At 45.4% G+C, this 16,255-nt stretch overlaps 1 protein-coding gene across 1 annotated transcript; it reads right to left on the reverse strand.

Annotated features, from left to right (window-relative positions):
- Positions 1-411: 411 nt before the first annotated feature.
- On the reverse strand, positions 412-8,426 carry LOC141582994 (phospholipid phosphatase 2-like). Its single transcript, XM_074392430.1, has 4 exons — positions 8,227-8,426; positions 2,321-2,385; positions 1,915-2,107; positions 412-445 (listed from the first exon to the last, which is right to left on the reverse strand). The coding sequence occupies exons 1-4, from the start codon at positions 8,424-8,426 to the stop codon at positions 412-414; spliced, it is 492 nt and encodes a 163-aa protein (XP_074248531.1).
- Positions 8,427-16,255: the final 7,829 nt, after the last annotated feature.

Below are 16,255 nucleotides of genomic sequence, written 5' to 3' on the forward strand. Positions count from 1 at the left end.
AGCTCCTCGGAGCCCTCTGACTGGGGAATGCTGTCCCAGAACGGCCATAGGGAACAGAGGAGGCACTGAGACCACTTGTCAAACCAATGCCCTATTTTTCTAAAAACCACATGTACATTACATTTTACAAAACAGTCCCTTCCTTAACTCCATAAAAGAATGGTGATATTGGGGAGCTATGGGAACAGGTTCCCCTCCAAATGCTCAGGGCTACCTAGGCCTCCCCAGACCTCTGGTCCAGTGCAGGGCAAGAGGCAGCAAAGCCTACTCAGGGTTCCTGGAGCCCGTCCAGAGCCCTCACTGCCTACCCAGGACCAGAGGGACCACCTAGGCTCAGCTGCCTAGGGTCACTGTCAGTGACATGCTGGGCTTCCGTTCCAGCTCCTCCTCCTTTGGGCAGTGCTGTGGGAGTCAGGCTTTGAAGAAGTCTGAGATGTAGCAGACCTGGCAGAGAGGAGGAAGGTGAGACTGGGCAGGGGCTGGACAGGCACTAGGGTCATGGGCATGGGCAGGAAGGGTAGGAACAGGGTCCCAAGTGGGCAATAAGAGGAAGAGTGACTCTGGGGGAAGAGAGCCCTCGTCGTGGAGTACCAGTGGAGAGCACTGGGGTGCTGAAGGGCCCAGGGAAAGACTGTGGTGTGCAGGCAGGAGACCCAGGGAAGGAACTGGGGGAAGGTGTCCAGGGAAGAACCGGGTTTGGAGAGAGGGGTCCCAGGGGAGAAATGGGAAGAATGGAGGGGACCCCAGAAAGAATTGGGGTTGAGAGAAGGGGTCCTGGGGAGGAATGGGGGAAGGAGGGGTTCCATGAATGACTGGGGTTGTGAGAAGGGGTCCCAGGGTAGGATGTGGGGTGGGAAAGGGAGGGTACCAGGGAAGGACTGGTGGTGGGGAAAGTAGTCTCAGCAGAGGAATGGGGGAAGGAGGGGTCCCAGGGATGGACTCGGGTTGGGGAAAAGGTTCCCAGGGGAGGAATGGGGGGAAGGGAGGGGGCCCCAGAAACGACTGGGGTTGGGGAAAGAGATCCCAGGAGAGAAATGGGGAGAAGGGAGGAGTCCAGGGAAGAACTGGGGTTGGGAGAAGGGGTCCCAGGGGAGGATGTGGGGGTGGAAGGAGGGGTCCAGGGATGGACTGGGGTTGAGGGAAGGGACCCCAGAGGAGAAATGGAGGGAGGAGGGGTCCTAGGGGTGGACTGGGGTTGCGGAAAAGGGTCCCAGGGGAGGAAATGGGGTAAGGGAGGGGTCTGGGGAAGGACTGGGGTTGAGGGAACGGGTCCCAGGGGAGGAATGGAGGGGAAGGAGGGGTCCAGGGAAAGACTGGTGTTGGGGGAAGTCATCCCAGGAGAGGATGGAAGTGGGGAGGCAGGGGTCCAGGGATGGACTGAGGTTGGGGGTTCCCAGAGGAGAAATAGGGGGAAAAGGGGTCCCAGGGAAGGACTGGGTTTGGGGGGAAGGGGTCCCAGAGGAAAATTGGGGGAGGGGGTCCCAGGTATGGACTGGTTGGGGGAAGGAGTCTCAGGGGAGGAACGCAGGGAAGAGGCATCCCAGAAAGGGCTGGGGTTGGGGGAAGAGGTCCCGGGGAGAAATGGGGAGAAGGAAGGGGTCCAGGGAAGAACTGGCATTGGGGAAGGCGTCCTAGGGGAGGATGTGGGAGGGGAAGGAAGGGTCTTGGGAAGGACTGGGTTTGGGGATTCCCAGAGGAGAAATGGAGGAAAAAGGGGGTCCCAAGGAAGGACTGGGGTTGGGGGGAAGAAGTCTCACAGGAGGAATGGGGGAAAGAGGGGTCCCAGGGAAGGACCAGGGTTGGAGGAAGGGGTCCCAGGGGAGGACTCCATGGGGCAAGAGTGTGCGGGGAAGGACCAGGGTAGGGCAGGGAGTGGCCTCTGGACAGCACAGTGGGTGAGTCAGGATCAGCTCAGTGAGGCCAGCCACCAGTGCCCCCTGCAGGAGGCCAGCGAGGACGTCGCTGCAGTGGTGTTTGTGATCAGACGAGCGGGTGTAGCTCACATAGAGGGCAAAGGCCACCAGGAAGAACTGGGTCATGGGCCTCAGCAGCCACGCCCACTTCCAGCAGAGCCACCAGCACATAGAGCTGGGACGGGAGAGGGCGCCTCAACCTACGCCCAGCCAGGAACTCCAACACCCATTACACAGATGTTAGCTCCGAGGATGGGGGCACAAAACCGGCCAGCCCAGGGCCTCCTGTTTTTACAAACAAGTCAGTGAGTGCCACCATCACCACCAAGATCCACCCATTTTACAGCTGGGAAAACCGAGATCCAGGGAAGGAAGTAACTTGACGGGCAAGACCTGGAGAAACAGACTTACCACCAGGAACACCACGCAGTATATCCCAAAGGAGGCGTGTCCCAAGTAGAAAGACAAGTCCCTCAGAAGGGAGAGTACAACACGGGAGCTGCCAACGTTACAGGCCACCAAATCCCAAGAGCAGAGGCTGCTCTCTCTGTCCTTTCCAGTTATCTGATGATGGAATCAGTCTCCAGTTGGGGTTGTGGCATGTGATGCCTCACCAGTGAAGACTCTGAAGCCTGAACCCAACACCCAGGGTGGACAGTAGTGTCCAGCAAGCAGACAACACCAGTTTTGTTTTCACCACCTTTCTTTTCAGGATTTTCTCCCATCTGTGGAACTGAGGGAATATTTCCTTTTACATAAATTCAAGATCCCATGAAGGACATGAATGAAACAGAGAAAATAGGAAGCAACAAAAAAATGGCAAAAAAGTCACAATCAAATTTTTTGGACCTAATCAAAAGCTTGCAGGAACCAGAGGAACACTTGATTAATATAATCCAGTTGAGGCCAGGCATGGTGGCTCACGCCTATAATCCCCACACTTTGGTGGGCCAAGGCAGGTGGATCATGAGGTCAGGAGATCAAGACCAGCCTGACCAACATGGTGAAAACCCGTCTCTACTAAAAATACAAAAATTAGCCAGACATGGTGCCACATGCCTATAATCCCAGCTACTGGGCAGGCTGAGGCAGAAGAATCACTTGAAAACCTGAGAAGTAAAGGTTGGGGTGAGCCAAGATCATGCCACTGCCTGGGTGACAGAGCTAGACTCCATCTCAAAAAAAAAAAAAAAAAGATACTCCATTTGGTTCTCAGAACAAAGAGCTTTGTGGTGTTTTAAGTCATCCTGGTCCCTCTCCCACTGCCTAGACTGTGGTGGCCTGAGGGTAACAGACCACACACCCAGCACAGGTTCAGAGAAGGGGTCTTATTTGCAACTGCCAACTGGAGTATGGCTCAAGCACTGATCTTGAGCCACTGACTGGACAGTCTCCCAGTGCTGAGGTTCTACCTGGAGAATATTTGTAGGAAAGGTTTACAACAAATTTGCTGGTCTCTGCTGCCTGGGGACACGAGAGCAGATGAGGCAAAAAACAGAGGAGCCAAACAGTGTAGGAAGAAAGGCCAGGGAATAAAACGCTCTGGGGAATGAAGGCTTGGATCCTACAAGATCAGAGTGGTGCAGGAGCTTGGAAGAGGCCTGAGAGGGCCCCGCGCTTACATTGGGCTGGCCTTCCAGCTCTGCACAAGCAGGAAGTAAAAGTGAAGGAAGAGAAAACCTGTATCATCTTGGAAGGGCTGACCCCACAGGCACGCAGATCCCTTCTACTGACTCGGGAGGGAGCTGTGGGGTGGGTTTATTTATTTATTTATTTATTTATTTATTTATTCCAGATGTTTAAAGAAATCTCTGTCCTATTACTAGCTGACCACCAGGCTAAAAGAACAGGAGGAGATGGCCACTCGTCACAGTCAAAAAAGTCATTAAACAAATAACCACTGCAACAAACAGCAAGAACACACCCCGGGGAGGAGGGAGACTCCTATTTCCAGAGTGACCACATTGTAATATTCTAAACACAACAGCTTAAAACAAAATAAAACAGGTCAGGTGCGGTGGCTCACACCTGTGATCCCAGTGTTTTGGGAGGCTGAGGAAGGTGGCTCGCCTAAGGTCAGGAGTTCGAGACTAGCCTGGCTGATGTAGTGAAACCCTGTCTCTACTAAAAATACAAAACTTGCCCAGGTGTGGTGGCACATGCCTGTGATCCCAGCACTCAGAAGACTGCACCAGGAGAAGTGTTTAAACCCAGGAGGTGGAGGTTGCAGACAGCAAAGATCACACCACTGCGCTCCAGCCCAGGCAACGAGTGAGAATCCGTCTCAAAAAAAATAAAAAAAATAAAAATAAAAAAAAAAAATAGCAGGATGTGGTGGTACATGCCCATAGTCCTAGCTGCTAGCTACTTGGAAGGCTGAGGCAGGAGAATCACTTGAACCCAGGAGGCAGATGTTGCACTGGGCCAAGATCATGCCACTGTACACTGCACTTCAGCCTGAGTGACAAAGTGAGATTCTGTCTCAAAAAATAAAATAAATAAAAATAATAAAAAATAAAAATACAAAAATTAGCCAAGTGTGGTGGTACACACCTGTAATTCCAGCTACTGGGGAGGATGAGACAGAAGAATTGCTTGAAACCAGAAAGTGGAGGTTGCAGTGAGCTGAGATCAAACCACTGCACTCCAGCTTGGGCAACAGAGCCAGACTCTGCCTCAATAAAAAGAGATAAAAAGATGACTTAGCCTGAATGGGCTTGGGGGCTCATGCCTGTAACACCAGCACTATGAGAGGCCAAGGCAGAAGGACTACTTGAGCCCAGGCATTCTAGATCAGCCTAGGCAACATGGTCAGACCCTATTTCTAAGAAAAAAAAAAAAAATGTAAAAACCAGCTAGATGTGGTAATGTGTGCCTGTAGTCCCAGCTACTTGGAAGGCAAAGATGATTTGGGCCCAGGAGTTCAAGTCTTGGGCAAGATAACAAGACCTTCATCACTAAAAGAAAAAAAAAAAAAGAAAACAGAAAGAAAGAAAAAAATAGATGGTGACAAGGAACTGAAAAAGGAAGACATAACCCAGGCAACCCTATACAAAATGACAGAGGACCTGCCTTATCAGTAATTACACTGACTATAAATAGATTAAACTCTCCAACTGAAAGTCAGAGATTCATTAAATGCCTTAATTCAATAAAAAGATTAACATACACTGGAAAAAAAAAAAAAAAGTCAGAGATCTGGCTGGGCATAGTGGCAAAAACCTGTAATCCCAGCAGTTTGGGAGGCCACAGAGGGTGGATCGCTTGAGCTGAGGAGTAAGACCAGCCTTGGCAACATGGCAAAAAGCTGTATCTACGAAAAACATAAACAAACAGTAGCTGAATATGGTAGCCAGTCCTAGCCACTCGGGAGACTGAGGCTGGAAGATGGTTTGGCCTGGGAGTCCAAGGCTGCAGTGAGTTGAGATCACCATCCTCCAGCCTGGGCGACAAAGTGAGCCTCTGTCTCAAAAAAATCAGAGACTGGACAATACATAAAAAAAAAAAAAATGACCTAGCCAGGCATGGTGTCTCAAGCCTGTAATCCCAGCACTTTGGGAGGCTGAGGCAGGTGGATCACAAGGTCAAGAGATTGAGACCATCCTGGTCAACATGGCGAAACCCCGTCTCTACTAAAAATACAAAAAAATAGCTGGACATGGTGGTGCATTCCTGTAATCCCAGCTACTCAGGAGGCTGAGGCAGGAGAATTGCCTGAACCCAGGAGGCGGAGGTTGCGGTGAACCGAGATCACGTCATGGCACACCAGCCTGGGAAACAAGAGTGAAACTCGATCTAAAAAAAAAACAAACATGGCCCAATTTTATGCTAGGCATAAGAGACTTACTTTAGAGTCAGAGACATAAATAGGTTTAAAGTACAAGATTGAAAAAAAAAAAATCCATGCAAACAGTAACGAAAAGAGAGCCAGAATAGCTATATTAATATCAGACAAAATGGACATCAAGATGAAAATTGTTGAGACAAAACTCTTATGTATCATTCTATGTTGATGAAAGGGTCAATCTATCAAAAATATATGGCAATTATAAAGGTTAATATAGTCAACCACAGAACTCCAAAATATATAAAGCAAAAATGGACAGAACGTTACAACATGAACTTCCAGAACACAATAATGCACTGTATTTAATCATTAAAAACATACAAAACCAATTTTGTTTTTATTCTATTTACTTACCCTCTTTTTCTTTTTATCTTTTTCCTGTAGCTTTGAGCAAAACTATTTTTTTTCTTGAGACAAAGTCTCGTGTGTCCCGGGCTGGAGCACAGTTGGCTTGTTGCAACCTCCACCTCCCGGGTTCAAGCGATTCTCCCACCTCAGCCTCCTGAGTAGCTGGGATTACAGGCATCCGTCACCACGATGGGCTAATTTTTGTTTTCAGTAGAGATGGGATTTCTCCACGTTGATCAGGTTGGTTTCGAACTCCTGGCCTCAAGTGATCTGCCCACCTCAGCCTCCCATAGTGCTGGGACTACAAGTGTGAACCACCATGTCTGACCAAACCAAATTTTTATTTTTATTTTTTAGTCAGAGTCTCTCTCACTCAGACTGCACTGCAATGGCAGTGTCTTGGCTCACTGTGGTCTCTACCTCCCAGGTTCAACCGATTATCTGCCTCAGCCTTTTGAGCATCTGGTATTATAGGCACGCACCACTACACACAGCTAATTTTTGTATTTTAAGTAGAGATGGGTTTTCACCATCTCAAACTCCTGACCTCAGGTGATCTGCCCACCTCAGCCTCCCAAAGTGCTGGGCTTACAGGTGTGAGCCATCTTGCACACCCCTCCTCTCAAAATGTTTTAATTAGAAAAAGGATCTAGGCACAGTGGTTCATGCCTGTAATCCCAGCACTTTGGGAGGCCAAGTTGTGCCAATCATCTGAGGTTCGAGACCAGCCTGACCAACATGGAGAAACCCCGTCTCTAGTAAAAAATACAAAATCAGCCAGATGTGTTGGTGGGTGCCTGTAGTCCCAGCTACTCAGGAGGCAAAGGCAGGAGAATCACTTAAACACAGAAGGCAGAGGTTGCAGTGAGCCAAGTTCACACCATTGCACTCCAGTCTGGGCAATAAGAGCAAAACTCCATCTCAAAAAAAAAAAAAAAGAAAAAAAAAAAAAAAAAAGAAGGCAGACACCAAAGACCACATAGTGCATGATTCCATTTATATGAAACATTGAGAACAGGCAAATCTACAGACATAAAATGGATAATGGTGGTTGCCAGGGGCTGGGGGAGGAGTGACAGCTAATGGGTACAAGGGTTCTTCCTTTCCTTTTCTTTCCTTTTTTTGAAACAGGGTCTCACTCTGTCACCCAGCCTGGGGTAGGCACAATCTTGGCTCACTGAAACCTCTATCTCCCGAGTTCAAGTGATGCTCCCACCTCAGCCTCCCCAGTAGCTGGGACTGCAGGTGCCCACCACCAGGCCTGGCAGTTTTTTTTTTTTTTTTTTTTTTTTTTTGCTTTGAGATGGAGTTTCACTCTCGTTGCCCAGGCTGGACTGCAATGACACAATCTCAGCTCACCACAACCTCCACCTCCCGGGTTCAAGCAATTCTCCTGCCTTAGCCTCCCAAGTGGCTGGGATTACAAGCATGTGCCACTATACCTGGCTCATTTTGTATTTTTAGTAAAGACAGGATTTCTCTATGTTGGCCAGGCTGGTCTCGAACTCCCAACCTCAGGTAATCCACCCGCCTCGGCCTCCCAAAGTGCGGGGATTATAGGTGTGAGTCACCTAGCCCAGCCTAATTTTTTGATGTGTTGTAGAGACAGAGTTTTGCCATGTTCCCCATGCTGTGGGGTTTCCTTCTGATGAGATGAAAATATTCTGGAATTAGGTAGAGGAGATGGCTGTACAGCATTGTGAATGTACTAAAAATGAACTGTACACAGTAAAATGGAAGAAATGGTGACTTTTATCTTATACAAATTTTATTTATTTATTTATTTATTTATTTATTTATTTATTTATTTATTTATTGTCTGACATTACCCTAGGCTCGTCAGTCAATATTTTGATTTTTTAGAAATGACAATGATGAGTTGAAACATTTAAAGATCTATCAGTAGAGATGGTAAGAAGACAGCACAGAATAGGGCTCGGCTGAGACTTGGGGGAGACAGAAAACGCTCCCCCTGGCCTCCTGCTGTCTGTGGGGTGCCTGGAGCCCTGAGGCCCCACTCCTGCCCGACCAACTGCCCGCTGGCTCCTCACCATCTGGCTTCTGCGGTTTCTTCAGCTCTCACTGACCCCAGAGTGAAGGCTGCTCTTTCACACCCACCTGGCCTCAGTGACGTCAGTAGTGTTTCCCCTGCACACCCTCTCCAGCTGCATGTAGACCGAGCAGTTGACCCAGCTCCACTCGGGATCACAGATGGCCAGGAAGTTGGGGCACAGGCAGCCGATCATGTACTTGGCCAGGTCCGTCAGAGACTGACTCATGGCCAACTCGAACAGGAAGGTCCTCAGCACCTTGTACATGTCAGCCAGTAGTTGTTGAAGTTGGAGCAGGAATAGAGCTGGTCCATGTGCACCAGGTAGGCTTCTCCCACCACGACCTGGGCATGGGGCAGCTGCAGCGACCAGCAGGGATCCCGGTCAGCCCATGGGCCCTCTCTGGGCCTCATTTCCCCCCACGGGCCTCCCAAGGCTGCTGCAGAGATGGGGACTCTAAAGGGGCCCTAGATAGACTCGGTGGCTCACACCTGTAATCCCAGCACCATGCGAGGCTGAGGCGGGTGGATCACCTGAGGTCGGGCATTCAAGACCAGCCTGACCAACATGATGAAACCCCATCTCTACTAAAAATACAAAACTAGCCAGTGTGATGGCACAAGCCTGTAGTCCCAGCTACTGAGGAGACTGAGGCAAGAGAATCACTTGAACCCAGGACCCTGCCATTGTACTCCACCCTGGGCAATAAGAGCGAAACTCCATCTCAAAAAACAAAAGGGTGTTCCTATTACCCACAAGTACCACTCAGGGCAAGGCTGTGTCCCCCAGCCCCCTACAGACCTCCAGGCCAACCCCATCAGGAACCCAAGGTTAGGCTGTACCCCATCCCACCACCCTCCTTGTTCCCCTGAACCCCTCCTGCCTAACAAAGATGATGGTGGCCGTGATGGTGACCCCGGCCATGAGCCCATGGGTGATGGTGCCTGGCCGGTAGGGTTACCGGATGGAGACATCCCTGCAGTGAAATCCTCACTTATACAGGTGTTCACCAGCAACAGGACAGCAAAGGACAAGGAGGCTGGAGGGGGAGAATGGCATGGGAGCTGCGATGTTCTCCAACCAGCTGGGCCGTGGGGCTCCCACACCTGCCTTGCCTCGAGGCCTCCAACCGACAGCAAGGAAGAACTTTTCTCATAGCACATGAGAGACCCAAACGACACCCCTTTCCCATTGCCCTCAGATGAGTACGAACTCCCCAGGACCTCTCCCTGTCACACCCTCCCCTCTGCTCCTCAAACAAAGGGAGCAAACACTCACCTCAGGGCCTTTGCACAGGCACTTCTCTCTGCCCAAAATATCTTACTTTTATTTTTAAAAGTGGAGACAGGGATCTCATGCTGACCAGGCTGGTCACAAACTCCCAGGCTGGAGTGACCTCCCAGTCTCAGCCTCCCAAAGTGCCGAGATTACAGATGTGAGACAAGGTTCCCGGCACCAAAGTGACTCTCAATTCTGCTCAGTTTCATCTCTCCTCCCGATTTTCCACACCGGTGTCCCTCTCACAAAAGGAAAGGTCTGTTTAGCCGGGCATGGCGGCACGTGGCTGTAATCCAGCTACCTGGGAGGCTGAGGCAGGAGAATCGCTTGAAACTGGAAAATGGAAGTTGCAGTGAGCCAGGATCGTGCCACTGCACTCCAGCCTGGCAACAGAGTGAGACTCTGTCTCAATTTATAAAATAAAATAAATAAATAAATAAATAAAAATAAAAGGGAAGGTCTGCTCTCTTTCCCTCTTGTCCTATTTGAAATTCTGCAGTCACCTGTGGGACACTGGACTTAATCTCGCCCCCTCCACCCACCAGCATCAGAAGGAGTCTGTCGTATTTAGGACAGAAACCCTGGAGGCTGCTCAGAGCCTGGACAGGGCAAAAGTTTAATAAACATCTGTTAAACCAGGCAGGACTTATTTCAATCTAAGATCTGGACAGAGAAGTCAAGAAAGCACCAAAGCAGGGGCACAGCAGAGGTGCCTTCATGCTTGTCCCTGCATGTCACTGACTCCCATGCCAGGGCACATGCCAGCCACAGAGTGACTCTGGGATAAAACACACATTCTTCTGAATTTCACACTTACAGAGATGTCACATGGCACTAGGGCTCCCAGGGGCCCTGCTGAGCTGAGGGTGGCCAGGGAAGTGGGAGTCAGCTACAGAGAGCAGGGACGGGGACAGCTCCCTGTTCCATGTAGCAGGTGCACAGCAAAAGCATGGAGTGTCTACCTCAGAGAGAAAAGAAGGCACGGCGTACTTTGGCCCAGCAGGGCAAGGACAAAAAAGTGTGGCTCTTCTGAATTCTGATAGTCTGAGGAGGGGCAGGGAGCCTCACACTCCTCCCTGCATGGCAGCTGCAAGGGTCCTAGGACATGGCACGCCTTCGATGCTGGCTGAGTCTGGGGAAATAAAGCAGTGAAGACAGCAGAGGTCTGCCTCACAGGGCAGAAAAGTTGAAGGGAATGCAGAACAGAATGGGCAGCACAGGGGCCCAGAGCCAGGAGGAGCACTAGGGCAGTGGGGGCTGCCATGTAAGAGCCTGACTTCTGCTGGGGCACAGGGGTGGCTGGCACCACTGTAAGTGAGGGCAGAGACCAGGGAGGAGGCTCCTGCAATTGCCACGTGGTGGAAGGTCAGGGTCACAGGACTCCAGCAGCTCCCCACCGCTCTCAGCAGGCGAAGGCTAACATACGTTGGCCTCCATTTCCGACCTCCCTGCCCCAGTAACTCTAGCTAGATACCCAAACACCCCCATGACAACAAGCCCCGGGCTTCCATCTGCCTGGAAAGCTCACCGTGGGGTCCCAGGAACAGGCACCTTCTCTTCATTTGACCGTCGGAGGTCTTGGCGATAGAAAAATTTATATTTCTTTGGGTACATACACAGTGATGGCATTGCTGTGTTGTAATGGTAGCTTTGTTTTAAGTTCTTGGAGAAACCCTAGACTCTTTTCCACAATGGCTGATCTAACTTAAACTTCTACAAGAGGTGTATAAGCATTCTCTTTTCTGTGTGTGTTTTTTTTTTTTTTTTTTTTTTTTTTTTTTTTTTTTTTTTTTTTTTTTGCTAGCATGTGTTTGTTCCTGTCTTTCTAATAGTAGCTTTTTTTTTTTTTTGCTTGTGTTAGATAGTATCTCATTACAGTTTAATTTGCATTTATCTGATGATTACTGATGCATAGTTTTTGTTTTTGTTTTAAGATGGAGTTTCACTTGTCACCCACCTGCCTCAGCCACCCAAGTAGCTTAAATTTCAGGCATGTTTCTCAATGTCCAACTAGTTTTTACCTTTTTAGTAGAGACATGGTTTTGCTGTGTTGTTCAGGATGATTTCAAACTCCTGAACTCAGGTAATCCATCCCCCTTATCCTCCAAAAGTGCTGAGTTACAGGCTTGAATCACCATACTAGCCTGATGCTGAATACTTTTTCATGTGCTTTTTGGCCACTTTCATATCTTGTTTAGATAAGTGTCTGTTCATTTCTTTTATGCATTTTTTAACACTGTAATTTGTCTTTCTGCTTGTTGATGTTTAAGTTACCTATAGATTCTAGATCTTAATCCTTTGTTAGTTGCATAATTTGCAAATATCTTCTATCATTGAATAAGCTGTTTGTTTTCTTCATTGAGAGTTTCTTTTGCTGTGGAGAAAACCTTTAATTTAATTAATTCCCAATTTTCTATTTTTGTTGCAAAATTGCTTTTGGAAACATAGCCATAAATTATTTACCACTATCAGTGTATAAATAAATACTTCCTAAGAAATTTTCTATGATGTCTGTTGTTTGAGATCTTACATTTAAATCTGTAATCCATTTTCAGTTCATTTTTTATATGGTGAAAGATAGGGGTCTAGCTTAAATATTTTACATATAGCTAGCCAGTTATCTGAGAATTATTTATTGGAAAGGGAAACCTTTCTCCATTGCCTGTTTCACTGGCTTTATGAAAGATCAGATGGTTATAGGTGTGTGGCTTTATACTTGAGTTCCCTAACCCTTTTACTTGGTGTCTGTGTCTGCTATTGCACCAGTGACAAGCTGTTCATGCTACTGTAGCTTTTTAGTGTAGTTTAAAGTCAGATACTGTAACATCATGGTTTTGTTATATTTGCTTATGATAGCTTTGATTAATTGGATTTTTTGTTGTTGCTGCTGTTGTAGTTTCACATGAAATTTAGAATAAGATTTTTGCTAATTTTGTGAAGAATGACTTTGGTGGTTTGATAGGAATAGCATTGAATAATTTGATCTTCTACCCATTCAGTATGATGTTCGCTGTGTGTTTGTCCTAAAAGACTTATTCTTTTGAGGTTTATTTTGTTGAGTTTATCCTGAAGAAATGTTTCATTTTATCAATATATTTTACTGTTTTTGACTTTTGCTTTTGCATCTGTTTACACAGTGATCACATTCATTGATTTGCATATGTAGACTCAACCCCAACTTTTCCTTCCAGGAATAAAGCCTACTGTGATTGTGAGGTACTAGCTTCTTGATCCAGTGGGGGTTCCAGTTTGATGACATTTTGTTGAGGATTTTTGCATCTGTGTCTATGAGACATAATTGGTCAGAAGTTTGTTTGTTTTCTTTCTTTCTTTCTTTCTTTCTTTCTTTCTTTCTTTCTTTCTTTCTTTCTTTCTTTCTTTCTTTCTCTCTTTGTTGTTTTTTTTCTCTGTCAGATTTTGGTATCAGGCTGATCATGGCCTCATAGAATAAGATATGAAAAAGCCCACTTTCTCCAATTTGTTGAATAATTATAACAGCATTGGAATGAGTTTGTTGTACATCTGGCAGAATTAGGCTATGAATCCATATGGTCTACATTTTCTTTTTAATGATTGGTAAGTTTGTTTTTACCTAAACAATTTCAGACATAGATATTGGCCTATGTCCCAGGCAGATTTTCAGTTTCATTTTGATTTAGTCTTAGGAGATGGTATGCTTCCAGGAATTTATCTGTTTCCTCTAGATTTTGTAACATGTGTAGTACTATGATCATAGAGTTCTTTATAGTACTCTCTGGAGATCTTTTATATTTCTGCAGGATCAGACATAATCCTGCCTTTGTTGTTTTGATTGTGGTTTTTTGGTCTTCTTTTTCTTTCTGTCTGTCTTTTTTTTTTTTTTTTTCACACAAAGTTTTTCTGTGTCACCCAGGCTGAAGTAGTGACATGATCTTGGATCACTGACACCTCCACTGAGGAAAGGTGTTCTCTTTCTGGGTCCACAATGGGGAGTATATTTAAGGGCAAGAACTTTCCAGTGCCATGCCCCCTCCCATCTCCATCTGGGAGATTTAATAATCTCTGTTTTAATTTTCCTGGGCTTGGAAAGAATCAAAATCAGTCCACTCCAGCAGGAGTTCTAAGGTACTTCTTTCACTGGCCAGGATTCTTGGAGAAGGTGGGGGTTCCTCTCAGTGGAAAGTTTCCTTCTTCCACATGCCTTTGAAGTCCATGTTTTGGGTCCACTTTCACAAACATTCCCTTCATGGAAGCCTTCTTTCTCTCTCCTGGATTTCCCTTCTGGAGTCCGCTTCCACACTTTCTCATGGAAGCATGTCTTCCCCTTCTAAACTCCATGTCTCTCTCAAGGCTGCTTTCTTCTCCTGGTTTCCACCTTTCTGGATTCTTTCACTCAGTGTAAGGAGGGTTCTCCTTCTCTGGTTTTCCCCTTTCTGGGAACCCTTCCCACTCAGTGCAAAAGCGGCTTTTCTTTCTCTCATTCGATGTGAGAGTTAGTTGTTTCATTGTCTCTTTTTCTCCTTTTTCTCTTTCCATACCTAAATAAATCACTTTTCTGCAAAACTTTTTTGAGTCCAGCATTTACTATAAGACAAAACTGTGCCCGCCTTGGACCCTCTCTCATTCTTGAGAGAGCACGAGACCAACAACCTATAACATTCTCTTGGGGGAGCTGTGCCTCACTGGTACCCCCAAAACCCAGTCACACCACCACCCAACCTTAAGCAATTTTTCATGCCTCAGCCTCCTGAGTAGCTGGGATCACAGACATGCACTAGTATGCTTAGGTAATGTTTACATTTTTAGTAAAGACAGGAATTTACCATGTAGACTAGGCTGGTCTCAAACTCCTGATCACAAGTGATCCCCACAACTTTACTTCACAAAATGCTGGGATTACAGAGGTAAGTCACCATGCCCAGCTTCCAGCTTTTTTGTTAATTTAGATAGCATTCTTATTAATTTTATGTTAAAGATACTTTTTTCTTTATTTTATCTTATTTATTTTATATTTTCAGCCAACTCATGGGTTGATTTAATAATTTTTACATTGATTTTTACATCTCAATTTTATGAAGTTATTCTTTTGTTTTAGTTATTTTCTTCTGCTAGATTGGGAGTTGGTTCCCTCTTCCTCCCAGTTCTACTTGGAAAGTTTGATTATTTATCTGAGATTTTTCTAACTTGTTCTTTAAGGCTTTTTAGGATTATACAATTTCCACTTAACCATGATTTGGTTGCATCTCAGAGATTTGGAATTTTTTTTCTATTTTCATTTATTTTGAAGGATTATTTTAATTTCTGCCTTAATCTTGATGTTCACCTAGGAGTTACTTTGGTGTAAGTTCTTCAATTTTCATGTATTTGTGTATTTTGAGTGATCTACTTGGTACTGACTTTTATTTTTATTGCACTGTGGTCCAGATAGTGCTTTCTTTGACTTCATTTTCCTTTGAATTTACTGAGGCTTGCCTATGTCTAAGCTATAGTCAGTTGTAGACTATGTTCCATGTGCAGATGAGAAGAATGTCTATTCTATTTCTGTTGAGGTGAGTTTTCATTCCGTAGATGTCTGTTAGGTTCATTTAGTCAAGTGTCGACTTTAAATCCAGACATTCTTTGTTAGTCTTCTCATAATCTAAGAAGTTGTTCTACAAATTAGGGTATTCCAATGTTGAATGTATGTATATGTAGGATAGTTTTGGAATGTAGCCATTATTATTATGAAATAACCTTCATTATTCTTCTCAATTTTTATTGGTTTAACATCTGCTTCCCTGCTCTTTTTGCTTTCTGCTTTCATGGTGGACCTTCCTGACTCCTGTAGTTTGAGGCTATGGATGTCATTGGATGTGAGATGAGTGTCTTAAAGACAATAGTTGGTTTTGTTTTGTTTTTTATTCAGTCTGTCATTCTCTTTCATTCCATTTTAGTATTGATATGTATGATATTGATCCTGTAATTATGTTGTTAACTGTCATGTAGATGTGGTTGGGTAGCTGCTTTATAGTGCCTGTGGGCTACACACTTAACTGTGCTTTTGTGGCAGCAGGTATCATTCTTTCAAATTTATATTTAGCACTTCCTTGACAATGTCTTGAAAGACTAATCCACTTGAAGTGTATACCCTTAGCATTTGCTTGTCTGAGAAGAATTTTATTTCTCCTTTACACACAAATCTTACTTTACTAGCATATAAAATTTTTTGTTGCTTTTTTTTTTTTTTTTTTTTTTGAGAATGTTATAAATAAGCTTCTTGTCTCTTGCAATTGCAAAGATATTTCTGAAGGGTCTACTGCCATGCTGCTGGTCTTCATACTTCACATTACCTTCCACTTCTCTCTAGTTGCTTTTATGTCTTACTTTTTGTTTTCTTTGTTTGTTTTTGCATTGACCTTGATGAGTCTGGTGACTATGTACAATGGAAATTGTCATCTTACATAGCTTATGGCTGGGGTTCTCCATATTCTTTGGATTTGGATGTCAATCACTCTAGTATGATGAGAAAGACTTTGAAGAATGTCTTCATAAAAGTTTTTAAATTTGCTTATTCTCTTTTATTCTGGGAATCTGGTAAGTCAAGTCATAAACTTAGTTTCTATATTTCTTGGATATTATGCTCATTTTAATTTCTATTTATTTCTTTTTAATCTGACTGAGTTGATTTGAACAACCAGTATTGAATCTCTGCAAGTCTTTCCTGGGGTTGGTCTTTCTGCTGTTAACACATTCCAACTGTATTAGGATGTTGTTATAGTGAAGTTTTCAGTGGAATATATCGATATTTGGTCTCTTCTTATGTGGCTACTTTTATGTTTCATCTCTTGAATTTCTTTACT

This window comes from Saimiri boliviensis, chromosome Y (assembly GCF_048565385.1).
Source record: "Saimiri boliviensis isolate mSaiBol1 chromosome Y, mSaiBol1.pri, whole genome shotgun sequence".
Lineage (NCBI taxonomy): Eukaryota > Metazoa > Chordata > Mammalia > Primates > Cebidae > Saimiri > Saimiri boliviensis.

Excerpts from the sequence above, each read along its gene's own strand:
- LOC141582994 (XM_074392430.1), bottom strand. The coding sequence starts at position 8,426 with ATGTACAAGGTGCTGAGGACCTTCCTGTTCGAGTTGGCCATGAGTCAG. Across the intron at positions 2,386-8,226 it reads ACTGACGTCACTGAGGCCAG|GGACTTGTCTTTCTACTTGG; the intron begins GTGGGTGTGAAA and ends CTCCCTTCTGAG. Across the intron at positions 446-1,914 it reads GCACTGGTGGCTGGCCTCAC|GGTCTGCTACATCTCAGACT; the intron begins TGAGCTGATCCT and ends TCCTCTCTGCCA.